Below are 14,271 nucleotides of genomic sequence, written 5' to 3' on the forward strand. Positions count from 1 at the left end.
CCCATACAGTTCAGTAGTATCTGTAAAGTGACCCATACAGTCCAGTAGTATCTGTAAAGTGACCCATACAGTTCAGTAGTATCTGTAAAGTGACCCATACAGTTCAGTAGTATCTGTAAAGTGTCCTATACAGTCCAGTAGTATCTGTAAAGTGACCCATAGAGTTCAGTAGTATCTGTAAAGTGACCCATACAGTTCAGTAGTATCTGTAAAGTGACCCATACAGTCCAGTAGTATCTGTAAAGTGACCCATACAGTTCAGTAGTATCTGTAAAGTGACCCATACAGTTCAGTAGTATCTGTAAAGTGACCCATAGAGTCCAGTAGTATCTGTAAAGTGTCCCATACAGTTCAGTAGTATCTGTAAAGTGACCCATAGAGTTCAGTAGTATCTGTAAAGTGACCCATACAGTTCAGTAGTATCTGTAAAGTGACCCATAGAGTCCAGTAGTATCTGTAAAGTGACCCATAGAGTTCAGTAGTATCAAATCAAATCAAATCAAATCAAATTTTATTTGTCACATACACATGGTTAGCAGATGTTAATGCGAGTGTAGCGAAATGCTTGTGCTTCTAGTTCCGACAATGCAGTAATAACGAGCAAGTAATCTAACTAACAATTCCAAAAAAACTACTGTCTTATACACAGTGTAAGGGGATAAAGAATATGTACATAAGGATATATGAATGAGTGATGGTACAGAGCAGCATAGGCAAGATACAGTAGATGATATCGAGTACAGTATATACATATGAGATAAGTATGTAAACCAAGTGGCATAGTTAAAGTGGCTAGTGATACATGTATTACATAAGGATGCAGTCGATGATATAGAGTACAGTATCAACGTATGCATATGAGATGAACAATGTAGGGTAAGTAACATTATATAAGGTAGCATTGTTTAAAGTGGCTAGTGATATATTTACATCATTTCCCATCAATTCCCATGATTAAAGTGGCTGGAGTAGAGTCAGTGTCATTGACAGTGTGTTGGCAGTAGCCACTCAATGTTAGTGGTGGCTGTTTAACAGTCTGATGGCCTTGAGATAGAAGCTGTTTTTCAGTCTCTCGGTCCCAGCTTTGATGCACCTGTACTGACCTCGCCTTCTGGATGACAGCGGGGTGAACAGGCAGTGGCTCGGGTGGTTGATGTCCTTGATGATCTTTATGGCCTTCCTGTAGCATCGGGTGGTGTAGGTGTCCTGGAGGGCAGGTAGTTTGCCCCCGGTGATGCGTTGTGCAGACCTCACTACCCTCTGGAGAGCCTTACGGTTGAGGGCGGTGCAGTTGCCATACCAGGCGGTGATACAGCCCGCCAGGATGCTCTCGATTGTGCATCTGTAGAAGTTTGTGAGTGCTTTTGGTGACAAGCCGAATTTCTTCAGCCTCCTGAGGTTGAAGAGGCGCTGCTGCGCCTTCCTCACGATGCTGTCTGTGTGAGTGGACCAATTCAGTTTGTCTGTGATGTGTATGCCGAGGAACTTAAAACTTGCTACCCTCTCCACTACTGTTCCATCGATGTGGATGGGGGGTGTTCCCTCTGCTGTTTCCTGAAGTCCACAATCATCTCCTTAGTTTTGTTGACGTTGAGTGTGAGGTTATCTGTAAAGTATCCCAGTTTCCACCCTGGCCTGTCTGGTTTAGTTACTTTTCAGTGGTGGCATGTTTTTCAGTGTGCTCTAAGTATTTTCCTGATATGACACTTTCCCTGTGTCAGTCTTAAAGTCTGTTGTTGTACCTTTTATTTGCAGTTTAACTGTCATCTTTTTAGTCATCAACATCTGTAACTCCCAGGAAATGGAACTCACCCTCTCCTCCTCTCTCGTTGGGTGCTGTAACCTCTTTGACCACGCAGTAGCGACAAAGGACTGCGAAATGCCCTAGCTTCCTACAGCTGCGACATTCTTTAGCATTACCACATCTGTCCTCTTTAGCATGTACCTTACCACATCTGAAGCATCCTGTTCACATTATGTCATTTTGTTTAATCCCCTTTGTTTTGTCCATTTCTGTGTCTGTTTGTCATTGTGCACTGCTCGTTTGTATGCTACTTCACTGAGCTGTCCCTTGACTTGCTCTGACTGCTTCACAAGCTCTATCGCTTTGTCGAGTGTCAAGTCAGGCATTAGTGATCTGACATCTCCCTATGACCAACCTGTCCTCGATATTTGAGTTCTTGGCAGTGTTGAAAGGCTTGTAACATCGATCTGGTGTAGGCTTCTGATGTATCCCTCTGGGGTTTCCGTGGGCTTGTGGGTGCATTGATGAAAGCAGGCTCTTTCATGAATAGTGTTCACTTTGGGCACTAACTAATTGTCCAGTTCACCCTTAACAATCTCATAATCATTCTAATCCTCCTCCACAGAAGACCTGAATATCTTAAACTTGTTCAGCTTCTTTCCCCTGCGAATAGAGCAGTGTACAGACCTGTAACTCTTTTCTGGTGGGTGGGGGAGGCATATGTCTGGGAGAGATGGATGGAGGGAGGGAGGGAGGCTGGGAGGGCGAGAGGCAGGCAGGCTGGGAGGTCGAGAGGCAGGCAGGCTGGGAGAGAGAGGGGAGGCAGGGAGGGAGAGAGAGAGGGAGGCAGGCAGGCTGGGAGAGGGGAGGCAGGCAGGCTGGGAGAGAGGGAGGCAGGCAGGCTGGGAGGGAGGGGGAGGGAGAGTCATATGTCTGGGAGAGATGGATGGAGGGAGGGAGGCAGGCTGGGAGGGCGAGAGCCAGGCAGGCTGGGAGGGCGAGAGGCAGGCAGGCTGGGAGAGAGGGAGGCAGGCAGGCTGGGAGGGGGAGGGAGAGGCATATGTCTGGGAGAGGTGGATGGAGGGAGGCAGGCAGGCTAGGAGGGCGAGAGGCAGGCAGGCTAGGAGGGCGAGAGGCAGGCAGGCTGGGAGGGCGAGAGGCAGGCAGGCTGGGAGAGAGGGAGGCAGGCAGGCTGGGAGGGAGGGAGGGGGAGGGAGAGGCATATGTCTGGGAGAGGTGGATGGAGGGAGGCAGGCTGGGAGGGCGAGAGGCAGGCAGGCTGGGAGGGCGAGAGGCAGGCAGGCTGGGAGAGAGGGAGGCAGGCAGGCTGGGAGAGAGGGAGGCAGGCAGGCTGGGAGAGAGGGAGGCAGGCAGGCTGGGAGGGAGGGGAGGGAGAGGCATATGTCTGGGAGAGATGGAGGGAGGGAGGCAGGCTGGGAGGGAGGGAGGCAGGCTGGGAGGGTGGGAGGCAGGCTGGGAGGGGGAGGAGAGGCATATTTCTGGGAGAGATGGATGGAGGGAGGGAGGGAGGCAGGCTGGGAGGGCGGGAGGCAGGCAGGCAGGCTGGGAAGGAGGGGGTTGGAGAGGCATATGTCTGGGAGGGAGGGTGGGAGGGAGGGAGAGGCATATGTCTGGGAGAGATGGAGGGAGGCAGGGAGGCAGGCTGGGAGGGCGAGAGGCAGGCAGGCTGGGAGAGAGGGAGGCAGGCAGGCTGGGAGGGAGGGGGAGGGAGAGGCATATGTCTGGGAGAGGTGGATGGAGGGAGGCAGGGAGGGAGGGAGGCAGGCTGGGAGGGCGGGAGGCAGGCAGGGAGGGCGGGAGGCAGGCAGGCTGGGAGGGAGGGAGGGAGGCAGGCTGGGAGGGAGGGAGGGAGGCAGGCAGGCAGGCAGGCTGGGAGGGGGAGGGAGAAGCATATTTCTGGGAGAGATGGAGGGAGGGAGGCAGGCTGGGAGGGTGGGAGGCAGGCAGGCATGCTGGGAGCGAGGGAGGCAGGCTGGGAAGGCGAGAGGCAGGCAGGCTGGGAGAGAGGGAGGCAGGCAGGCTGGGAGGGAGGGGGAGGGAGAGGCATATGTCTGGGAGAGGTGGATGGAGGGAGGCAGGGAGGGAGGCAGGCTGGGAGGGCGAGAGGCAGGCAGGCTGGGAGAGAGGGAGGCAGGCAGGCTGGGAGGGAGGGGGAGCGAGAGGCATATGTCTGGGAGAGGTGGATGGAGGGAGGCAGGGAGGGAGGGAGGCAGGCTGGGAGTGCGGGAGGCAGGCAGGCTGGGAGGCAGGCAGGCTGGGAGGGAGGGAGGCAGGCTGGGAGGGAGGCAGGCAGGGAGGCAGGCTGGGAGGGTGAGGGAGAGGCATATTTCTGGGAGAGATGGATGGAGGGAGGGAGGCAGGCTGGGAGGGAGGGAGGGAGGGAGGCAGGCAGGCAGGCAGGCTGGGAGGGGGAGGGAGAGGCATATTTCTGGGAGAGATGGAGGGAGGCAGGCAGGCAGGCTGGGAGGGAGGGGAGGGAGAGGCATATGTCTGGGAGAGATGGAGGGAGGGAGGCAGGCTGGGAGGGTGGGAGACAGGCAGGCATGCTGGGAGGGAGGGAGGCAGGCTGGGAAGGCGAGAGGCAGGCAGGCTGGGAGAGAGGGAGGCAGGCAGGCTGGGAGGGAGGGGGAGGGAGAGGCATATGTCTGGGAGAGGTGGATGGAGGGAGGCAGGGAGGGAGGCAGGCTGGGAGGGCGAGAGGCAGGCAGGCTGGGAGAGAGGCAGGCAGGCAGGCTGGGAGGGAGGGGGAGCGAGAGGCATATGTCTGGGAGAGGTGGATGGAGGGAGGCAGGGAGGGAGGGAGGCAGGCTGGGAGGGCGGGAGGCAGGCAGGCTGGGAGGCAGGGAGGGAGGCAGGCTGGGAGGGAGGGAGGCAGGCTGGGAGGGAGGCAGGCAGGCAGGCAGGCTGGGAGGGTGAGGGAGAGGCATATTTCTGGGAGAGATGGATGGAGGGAGGGAGGCAGGCTGGCTGGGAGGGTGGGAGGCAGGCAGGCATGCTGGGAGGGAGGGAGGCAGGCTGGGAGGGCGGGAGGCAGGCAGGCAGGCTGGGAGGGAGGGAGTGGGGAGGGAGAGGCATATGTCTGGGAGGGATGGATGGAGGGAGGGAGGGAGGCATATGTCTGGGAGGGATGGATAGAGGGAGGGAGGGAGGGAGGGAGGCAGGCAGGCAGGCAGGCAGGCAGGCAGGCAGGCAGGCAGGCTGGGAGGGAGGGAGGGAGGCAGGGCGGGAGGCAGGCAGGCAGGCTGGGAGGGAGGGGGAGGGAGAGATGGATGGAGGGAGGGAGGGGCATATGTCTGGGAGAGATGGAGGGAGAGAGGGAGGGAGGGAGAGGCATATGTCCGGGAGGGAGGGAGGCAGGCAGGCAGGCAGGAGAGGCATGTGTCTGGGTGAGATGGAGGGAGGCTTAGGAGGGGGGTGCGGCGCATGTGTCTGATTTAAACAGCCTTCAGCTTGCAGTAACATCTTCCAGGAGTTTACTGGTCTAATCAAATGTTTTCTGTCAACCAGATTCAGTTTCAACAGAGATTTATATTTCCCTGCTGTCTGTGTACGAAATGTATGGTGACCGGGCTCTGAAACGTGATGTGTTTTGATTGGTTAATTCGTTTACTGACAGCAGTTAGGCTAGAGGGAGCCGCTGTCTGAAACGTGATGTGTTTTGATTGGTTAATTCGTTTACTGACAGCAGTTAGGCTAGAGGGAGCCGCTGTCTTACAGTAGAAAGAGGCATTTATGAAAAAATGAGTCTACAACTCAATCAATGTTCTCACAGTGAATGAACAGAATCCAATTAATTTAACCTTCATTTGAACAGTTTGTCCCTTTGAGGTCAAATGACCTGTTTACCAAGAGAGAGCTGTCTAACAATATTCTCTCTTGTTGCAGGTTTACACAAGTCCAACAAGCAACCAGCTGCCTACCTGGTCCACGGAGCTAAGATCATCAACGGAGCTTTTAGAGCTTGGACCAAGAAACAGGTAACGTTTGTTACCTCACCCATCAGTTCCACCTGTACTCCCTAAATCCCACCTTTATAATGGACAATATGTCCCGTTGTCCTTCTTTCTTTCCACAGTCTTTAGAGAGTTAGCGTCACACAGTCTTGTGTTGTCCTGTCTACCAATGTCAGCTGCTACTACAGCTACTATCGCTCTGTTGACTGTGTTTCATGTACTGGGTCTCTCCTCCAGGCTCTGTTGACTGTGTTTCATGTACTGGGTCTCTCCTCCAGGCTCTGTTGACTGTGATTCATGTACTGGGTCTCTCCTCTAGGCTCTGTTGACTGTGTTTCATGTACTGGGTCTCTCCTCTAGGCTCTGTTGACTGTGTTTCATGTACTGGGTCTCTCCTCTAGGCTCTGTTGACTGTGTTTCATGTACTGGGTCTCTCCTCTAGGCTCTGTTGACTGTGTTTCATGTACTGGGTCTCTCCTCCAGGCTCTGTTGACTGTGTTTCATGTACCGGGTCTCTCCTCTAGGCTCTGTTGACTGTGATTCATGTACCGGGTCTCTCCTCTAGGCTCTGTTGACTGTGTTTCATGTACTGGGTCTCTCCTCCAGGCTCTGTTGACTGTGATTCATGTACCGGGTCTCTCCTCTAGGCTCTGTTGACTGTGATTCATGTACCGGGTCTCTCCTCCAGGCTCTGTTGACTGTGTTTCTGTACTGGGTCTCTCCTCCAGGCTCTGTTGACTGTGATTCATGTACCGGGTCTCTCCTCCAGGCTCTGTTGACTGTGTTTCATGTACCGGGTCTCTCCTCCAGGCTCTGTTGACTGTGTTTCATGTACTGGGTCTCTCCTCCAGGCTCTGTTGACTGTGATTCATGTACCGGGTCTCTCCTCCAGGCTCTGTTGACTGTGTTTCATGTAATGGGTCTCTCCTCCAGGCTCTGTTGACTGTGATTCATGTACCGGGTCTCTCCTCTAGGCTCTGTTGACTGTGTTTCATGTACTGGGTCTCTCCTCCAGGCTCTGTTGACTGTGATTCATGTACTGGGTCTCTCCTCTAGGCTCTGTTGACTGTGTTTCATGTACTGGGTCTCTCCTCCAGGCTCTGTTGACTGTGATTCATGTACTGGGTCTCTCCTCCAGGCTCTGTTGACTGTGTTTCATGTACTGGGTCTCTCCTCCAGGCTCTGTTGACTGTGATTCATGTACCGGGTCTCTCCTCTAGGCTCTGTTGACTGTGTTTCATGTACTGGGTCTCTCCTCCAGGCTCTGTTGACTGTGATTCATGTACCGGGTCTCTCCTCCAGGCTCTGTTGACTGTGATTCATGTACCGGGTCTCTCCTCCAGGCTCTGTTGACTGTGTTTCATGTACTGGGTCTCTCCTCCAGGCTCTGTTGACTGTGTTTCATGTACTGGGTCTCTCCTCCAGGCTCTGTTAGAACACGAGGATGAGCTTCCAGAGAACATGAAGCCCACTCAGCTCATCAAGGACCTGGCCAAGGAGATCAGGATCTCAGAGGTATGACCCTACCCTGCTCAATGCCACCTTGCCCTGTCCTTACCTGCTCTGATCTATTCTACTGGTCAGGTATCCAATGGCCTGTTGTAGTTGAGAGATATGTAGAGAAAATCTGACATTAACAGTACAGACATAACCTATACAGTTGAAGTCAGAAGTTTATATACACTTAGGTTGGAGTCATTAACTTGTTTTTCAACCACTCCACAAATTTCTTGTTAACAAACTATAGTTTTGGCAAGTCGGTTAGGACATCTACTTTGTGCATGACACAAGTCATTTTTCCAACAATTGCTTCCAGACAGATTATTTCACTTATAATTCACTGTATCACAATTCCAGTGAGTCAGAAGTTTACATACACTAAGTTGACTGTGCCTTAAAACAACTTGGAAAATTCCAGAACATGATGTCATGGATTTAGAAGCTTCTGATGTCTTAATTTGAGTCAATTGGAGGTGTACCTATGGATGTATTTCAAGCACTACCTTCAAACTCAGTGCCTCTTTGCTTGACATCATGGGAAAATCAAAAGAAATCAGCCAAGACCTCAGAAAAAAAATTATAGATCTCCGTAAGTCTGGTTCATCCTTGGGAGCAATTTCCAAACGCCTGAAGGCACTACGTTCATCTGTACAAACAATAGTACGTAGTAGTAAGTATAAACACCATGGGACCACGCAGCCATCATACCTCTCAGGAAGGAGACACGTTCTGTCTCCTAGAGACTAATGTACTTTGGTGCGAAAAGTGCAAATCAATCCCAGAACAGCACAAAGTACCTTGTGAAGATGCTGGAGGAAACAGGTACAAAAGTATCTATATCCACAGTAAAACGAGTCCTATATCGACATAACCTGAAAGACCGCTCAGCAAGGAAGAAGCCACTGCTCCAAAACCGCCATAAAAAGCCAGACTATGGTTTGCAACTGCACATGGGGACAAAGATCATACTTTTTGGAGAAATGTTCTCTGGTCTGATGAACCAAAAATAGAACTGTTTGGCCATAATGACCATTGTTATGTTTGGAGGAAAAAGGGAGAGGCTTGCAAGCTGAAGAACACCATCCCAACCATGAAGTACGGGGGTGGCAGCATCATGTTGTGGGGGTGCTTTGCTGCAGGAGGGACTGGTGCACTTCACAAAATAGATGGCATCATGAGGTCCGAAAATGACGTGTATATATTAAAGCAACATCTCAAGACATCAGTCAGGAAGTTAAAGCTTGGTCGCAAATGTGTCTTCCAAATCGGACAATGACACCAAGCATACTTCCAAAGTTGTGGCAAAATTGCTTAAGGACAACAAAGTCAAAGTATTGGAGTGACCATCACAAAGCCCTGACCTGAATCCTATAGAAAATGTGTGGGCAGAACTGAAAAAGCGTGTGCGAGCAAGGAGGCCTACAAACCTGACTCAGCTACACCAGCTCTGTCTGGAGGAATGGGACATAATTCACCCAACTTATTGTGGGAAGCTTGTGGAAGGCTACCTGAAACATTTGACCCAAGTTAAACAATTTAAAGGCAATGCTACCAAATACTAATTGAGTGTATGTAAACTTCTGACCCACTGGGAATGTGATGAAAGAAATAAAAGCTTAAATAAATCAATCATTCTCTACTATTATTCTGTCATTTCACATTCTTCAAATAAAGTGGTGATCCTAACTGACCTAAGACAGGGAATATTTACTAGGATTAAATGTCAGGAATTGTGAAAAACGGAGTTTAAATGTATTTGGCTAAGGTGTATATACATTTCCGACTTCAACTGTTTCAACTGCATCATGGGTGTTGTAGTGAACTAGGTTATCTGAACTATGTTACTAACTGTCCTATGAACTCATAGCTCAGACTGTGGTCATGGTTCAGAGTGACAGCTCAGACTGTGGTCATGGTTCAGAGTGACAGCTCAGACTGTTGTCATGGTTCAGAGTGAGCTCAGACTGTGGTCATGGTTCAGAGTGAGCTCAGACTGTGGTCATGGTTCAGAGTGACAGCTCAGACTGTGGTCATGGTTCAGAGTGAGCTCAGACTGTGGTCATGGTTCAGAGTGACAGCTCAGACTGTTGTCATGGTTCAGAGTGACAGCTCAGACTGTTGTCATGGTTCAGAGTGACAGCTCAGACTGTTGTCATGGTTCAGAGTGAGCTCAGACTGTGGTCATGGTTCAGAGTGAGCTCAGACTGTTGTCATGGTTCAGAGTGACAGCTCAGACTGTGGTCATGGTTCAGAGTGACAGCTCAGACTGTGGTCATGGTTCAGAGTGAAATTAGAAAAGTGAGTATTTTTGGATAAATTACCATGTCATTGTGTTGTTGTTGTTCAGAATGCGGCTAAAGCCATTAAGAGTGATTTGAGCAGCAAGGCTCCAGTGGAGGAACCCCCTGCTGCCCCATCAGAGCCTGAGGACCCTGCTTCCCCCTCCAGCGTCCCCTCTCCCTCCCCTCCCCTCCGGGAAAAACCATCTAGGAAGAAGGCCTCCAAGCCACCCAAGCCGCCCAAGATGCCCAAGGCCCCCAAACCTCCCAAGGTCCCCAAAGTGAAGGAGGGAGGGAACAAGAAAGGAAAGAAAGAGAAGGAGGTCCCCCCTCCCCCTCCTCCTCCTCCTCCTCCATCGAAGCCCTCCAGCCTGGCAGCTCTGGAGTCTCACGCTAAGGACATCCTCAGCAAGATGGACCAACCCAAGAAGGGCAAGATGGGGGGCAAGGTGAGAGCAATAACAACCACAACTTATTCACTTCTAATACCCAGTTTAAAGGGAAACTTAAACATTTTTCAACTTCGTCATCTCCAGCACCACTCCAATATTAACATATGTGAAAATCTAGTCTGTTTCTATGTTTTCTAGTAAAAGGAAGATAAATGTCTAGTAATTGTTTTCGTAATTGTCTTAGTAATTGTTTAGTATTCGTCCGATGATGTAATTTAAAAACACTTATCTTTCTTTATCTTTTTTACTATAAAACATTTTCCACATACACTACGGGTCAAAAGTTTCAGAACATCTACTCATTCAAGGGTTTTTCTTTATTTTTACTATTTTTCTACATCGTAGAATAATAGTGAAGACATCAAAACTATGAAATAACACAAGTTGAATATTTTTAGAAATGTCCCTTTAACCATTATTTACGTGTCGGTCAAGATGGATCAGCCCAAGAGGGGCAAGGCAACCTTGACCATGAATAACATGACTGGACCAGTCGTGCTCTACATCAGGGGTGGTCAACCCTCCTCTTGGAGGGTGTGCAGGCATTTCTCCAACAGCTGCTCCCTGCTCCCCCAGGTGGCTAACAACATCCTGAGTATGTCGGGGACCTGTAAGCAGAACGATTTGGAGAAGATTGAGATCCGAGAACAGAACAAGAAACAGGCGGAGGCCAAGTGGAAATATAAGGTACAGTACAGAACAGTTTCAGTTTGGTAAGGTACAGAACAGTTTCAGTGAGGTAAGGTACAGTACAGTTTCAGTTAGGTAAGGAACATAACAGTTTCAGTTAGGTAAGGTACAGTTTCAGTTAGGTAAGGTACAGAACAGTTTCAGTTAGGTAAGGAACAGTTTCAGTTGGGTAAGGAACAGTTTCAGTTGGGTAAGGAACAGAACAGTTTCAGTTGGGTAAGGAACAGAACAGTTTCAGTTGGGTAAGGAACAGTTTCAGTTGGGTAAGGAACAGTTTCAGTTTGGTAAGGTACAGTACAGTTTCAGTTAGGTAAGGTACAGAACAGTTTCAGTTGGGTAAGGTACAGAACAGTTTCAGTTAGGTAAGGTACAGTACAGTTTCAGTTAGGTAAGGAACAGTTTCAGTTGGGTAAGGTACAGAACAGTTTCAGTTAGGTAAGGTACAGTACAGTTTCAGTTACGTAAGGTACAGTACAGTTTCAGTTAGGTAAGGAACAGAACAGTTTCAGTTAGGTAAGGATCAGAACAGTTTCAGTTGGGTAAGGTACAGAACAGTTTCAATTAGGTAAGGTACAGTTTAGTTTCAGTTAGGTAAGGTACAGAACAGAACCGTTTCAATTAGGTAAGGTACAGTACATTTAGAGTTGTAAATATAAGGGAAGCTGCAGACCAAAAATAGAAATAAGTTAATTTAGGTAATATGGAGAATAGTAAAGGTTTATATAACATACAGAATATGAAAGGTTAATATAATGTAAGTTTCAGAATAGTTTGAGTCGAGGCTTTCTAGGCATGCTTTAAAAACACCAATGTCGACATGATAATGATGCTTCAACAGAAAGAGAAAGCAGATTCAAGCTTTTTAATACAAGTATGTAAGTGGTTCTGTTCAATTAAAGCTGAGAAGCTGAGGTCCAACAGAAAAATGTATTTAACTCACTATAGATCAGCTAAACAAACAGGCTGAACTGTTTTGAGCTTCTAGAACCTGGGCCCCGCCAACAGGCTGGCCTGTTTAAAGCTTCTAGAACCTGGGCCCCGCCAACAGGCTGGACTGTTTAAAGCTTCTAGAACCTGGGCCCCGCCAACAGGCTGGCCTGTTTAAAGCTTCTAGAACCTGGGCCCAGCCAACAGCCTGGACTGTTTAAAGCTTCTAGAACCTGGGCCCAGCCAACAGGCTGAACTATTTAAAGCTTCTAGAACCTGGGCCCAGCCAACAGCCTGGACTGTTTAAAGCTTCTAAAACCTGGGCCCAGCCAACAGGCTCAGTCCTCACAACTATGTCCTCTCCACAACATTCACCAATAAGCATTCACATCTGCTGGGAGTCCTGCTTTGGGCGTCCCAAATGGCACCCTATTCCCTGTAAAGACTGGAACTAGCTAGACTGGAGGCCCTGGTAGATTGAGATGTAGATAGATAGAGGGGGAGGGAGTTAGGTAGGGCAAGGTCATCACAGACCAGGATATATATTTAGTGTACTAAATATTGGGCACATGACATATACTGGCCAAGTGAATCCAGGTGAGAGCTATGATCCTTATTGATGTCACCTGTTAAATTCACTTAAATCAGTGTTGATGAAGGAGAGGAGACTTGGATTGTGTATGTGTGCCATTCAGAGGGTGAATGGGCAAGACAAAATATTTAAGTGCCTTTGAACGGGGTATGGTAGTAGGTGCCAGGCGCACCGGTTTGTGTGAAGAACTGCAACTCTGCCAGGTTTTTCATGCTCAACAGTTTCCCTTGTTTATCAAGAATGGTCCACCAACCCAAGGACATCCAGCCAACTTGACACAACTGTGGGAAGCATTGGTGTCCACATGGGCTGAACTCGGGTGGCCGGTGATATCATGAACGGGAAAACAAGCTTGAAGACAGCTCTGACCCAAATGGAACTTTGTTAACTAGTACTACACTAAAAGTATGTGGACACCCCTTCAAATTAGTGGATTTGGCTATTTCAGGGCCACACATTGCTGACAGGTTTATACAATCGAGCAAACAGCCGTAGAATCTCCATAATCCAATCTCCAGCTTTAAGCACCAACTGTCAGAGCAGCTCATAGATTACTGCACCTGTACATAGCCCACCTATAATTTAGCCCAAACAACTACCTCTTTCCCAACTGTATTTAATTTTAATTAATTTATTTATTTTGCTCCTTTGCACCCCATTATTTTTATTTCTACTTTGCACATTCTTCCATTGCAAAACTACCATTCCAGTGTTTTACTTGCTATATTGTATTTACTTTCTCACCTCATTTGCTCACATTGTATATAGACTTGTTTATACTGTATTATTGACTGTATGTTTGTTTTACTCCATGTGTAACTCTGTGTCGTTGTATCTGTCGAACTGCTTTGCTTTATCTTGGCCAGGTCGCAATTGTAAATGAGAACTTGTTCTCAACTTGCCTACCTGGTTAAATAAAGGTAAAATAAAAAATAAAAATAATAAATAGACAAACATTGGCAGCAGAATGGCCTTGCTGAACAGCTCAGTGGTTTTCAACGTGGTGCCGTCATAGGATGCCACCTTTCCGACAAGTCAGTTCGCCAAATTTTTGCCCTGCTAGAGCTGCCCCGATCAACTAGAAGAGCTGATATTGTGAAGTGGAAAAGTTTAGGAGCAACAAGAAACTTCTAGGAGCTTCAACGGCTCAGCCGTGAAGTAGTAGTCCACACACTTCACCATCTGGTAGTCCGACAGACTTATCTGGGTTTAGCGGATGCCAGGAGAATGCTACCTGCCCGAATTCGTAGTGCCAAATGTAATGTTTGGTGGAGGAGGAATAAATGGTCTCTGGGCTGTTTTTCATGGTTTGGTCCAGGCCCCTTATTTCCAGTTAAGGGAAATCTTAACGCTACAGCATACAATGACATTCTAGACAATTCCGTGCTTCCAACTTTGTGGTAACAGTTTGGGGAAGGCCCTTTCCTGTTTCAGCATGACAATGCCCCCGTGTACAAAGCGAGGTCCATACAGAAATGTTTTGTCGAGATCGGTGAGGAAGAACTTAACTGGCCTGCACAGAGCCCTAACCTCAACCCCATAAAACACCTTTGGGATGAATTGGAACGCCAACTGCGAGCCAGGCCTAATCGCCCAACATCAGTGCCGACCTCACTAATGCTCGTGGCTGATTGGAAGAAAATCCCCACAGCAATGTTCCAACATCTAGTAAGTTCAGTGGGTCGGGTGCAGGTTCGGGCAGCAACTGTACTCATTTGGGTCGTTACACCAATACAGAGTGCTTATCCCAGAGGGACAGGTAAGTCACAGCTGCCCATATGTCAATGGGGGCTGGTTTATTTTATTTGAGACAACCAGTTGTTTTTTTAGAGGGAACACTGATTTAGTTTGTGTGGTTACGTTCTGTGTGTTCCATGTTCATATGGTCAGATGAAACCAAAATATAACTTTTTGGTAAAAACTCAACTCGTCGTGTTCGGAGGACAAAGAATGCTGAGTTGCATCCAAAGAACACCATAACTACTGTGAAGCATGGGGGTGGAAACATCATGCTTTGGGGCTGTTTTTCTGCAAAGGGACCAGGACGACTGATCCGTGTAAAGGAAAGAATGAATGGGGCCATGTATCGTGAGATTGAGTGAAAACCTCCTTC

General features: G+C 48.8%; 1 protein-coding gene across 2 annotated transcripts in view; it reads left to right on the plus strand.

Moving 5' to 3' along the window:
- LOC112237494 (lysine-specific demethylase phf2-like) overlaps window positions 1-14,271 on the plus strand; it is a 146,684-nt gene that overhangs the window by 83,374 nt on the left and 49,039 nt on the right. For both annotated transcript variants that reach the window (XM_042329567.1, XM_042329572.1), the window contains exons 10-13: window positions 5,651-5,742; window positions 7,144-7,233; window positions 9,566-9,946; window positions 10,526-10,636. In XM_042329567.1, the coding sequence (XP_042185501.1) occupies window positions 5,651-5,742; window positions 7,144-7,233; window positions 9,566-9,946; window positions 10,526-10,636 (674 nt within the window). The remainder of the gene's footprint in view (window positions 1-5,650; window positions 5,743-7,143; window positions 7,234-9,565; window positions 9,947-10,525; window positions 10,637-14,271) is intronic.

This window comes from Oncorhynchus tshawytscha, linkage group LG02 (genome assembly GCF_018296145.1).
Source record: "Oncorhynchus tshawytscha isolate Ot180627B linkage group LG02, Otsh_v2.0, whole genome shotgun sequence".
NCBI lineage: Eukaryota > Metazoa > Chordata > Actinopteri > Salmoniformes > Salmonidae > Oncorhynchus > Oncorhynchus tshawytscha.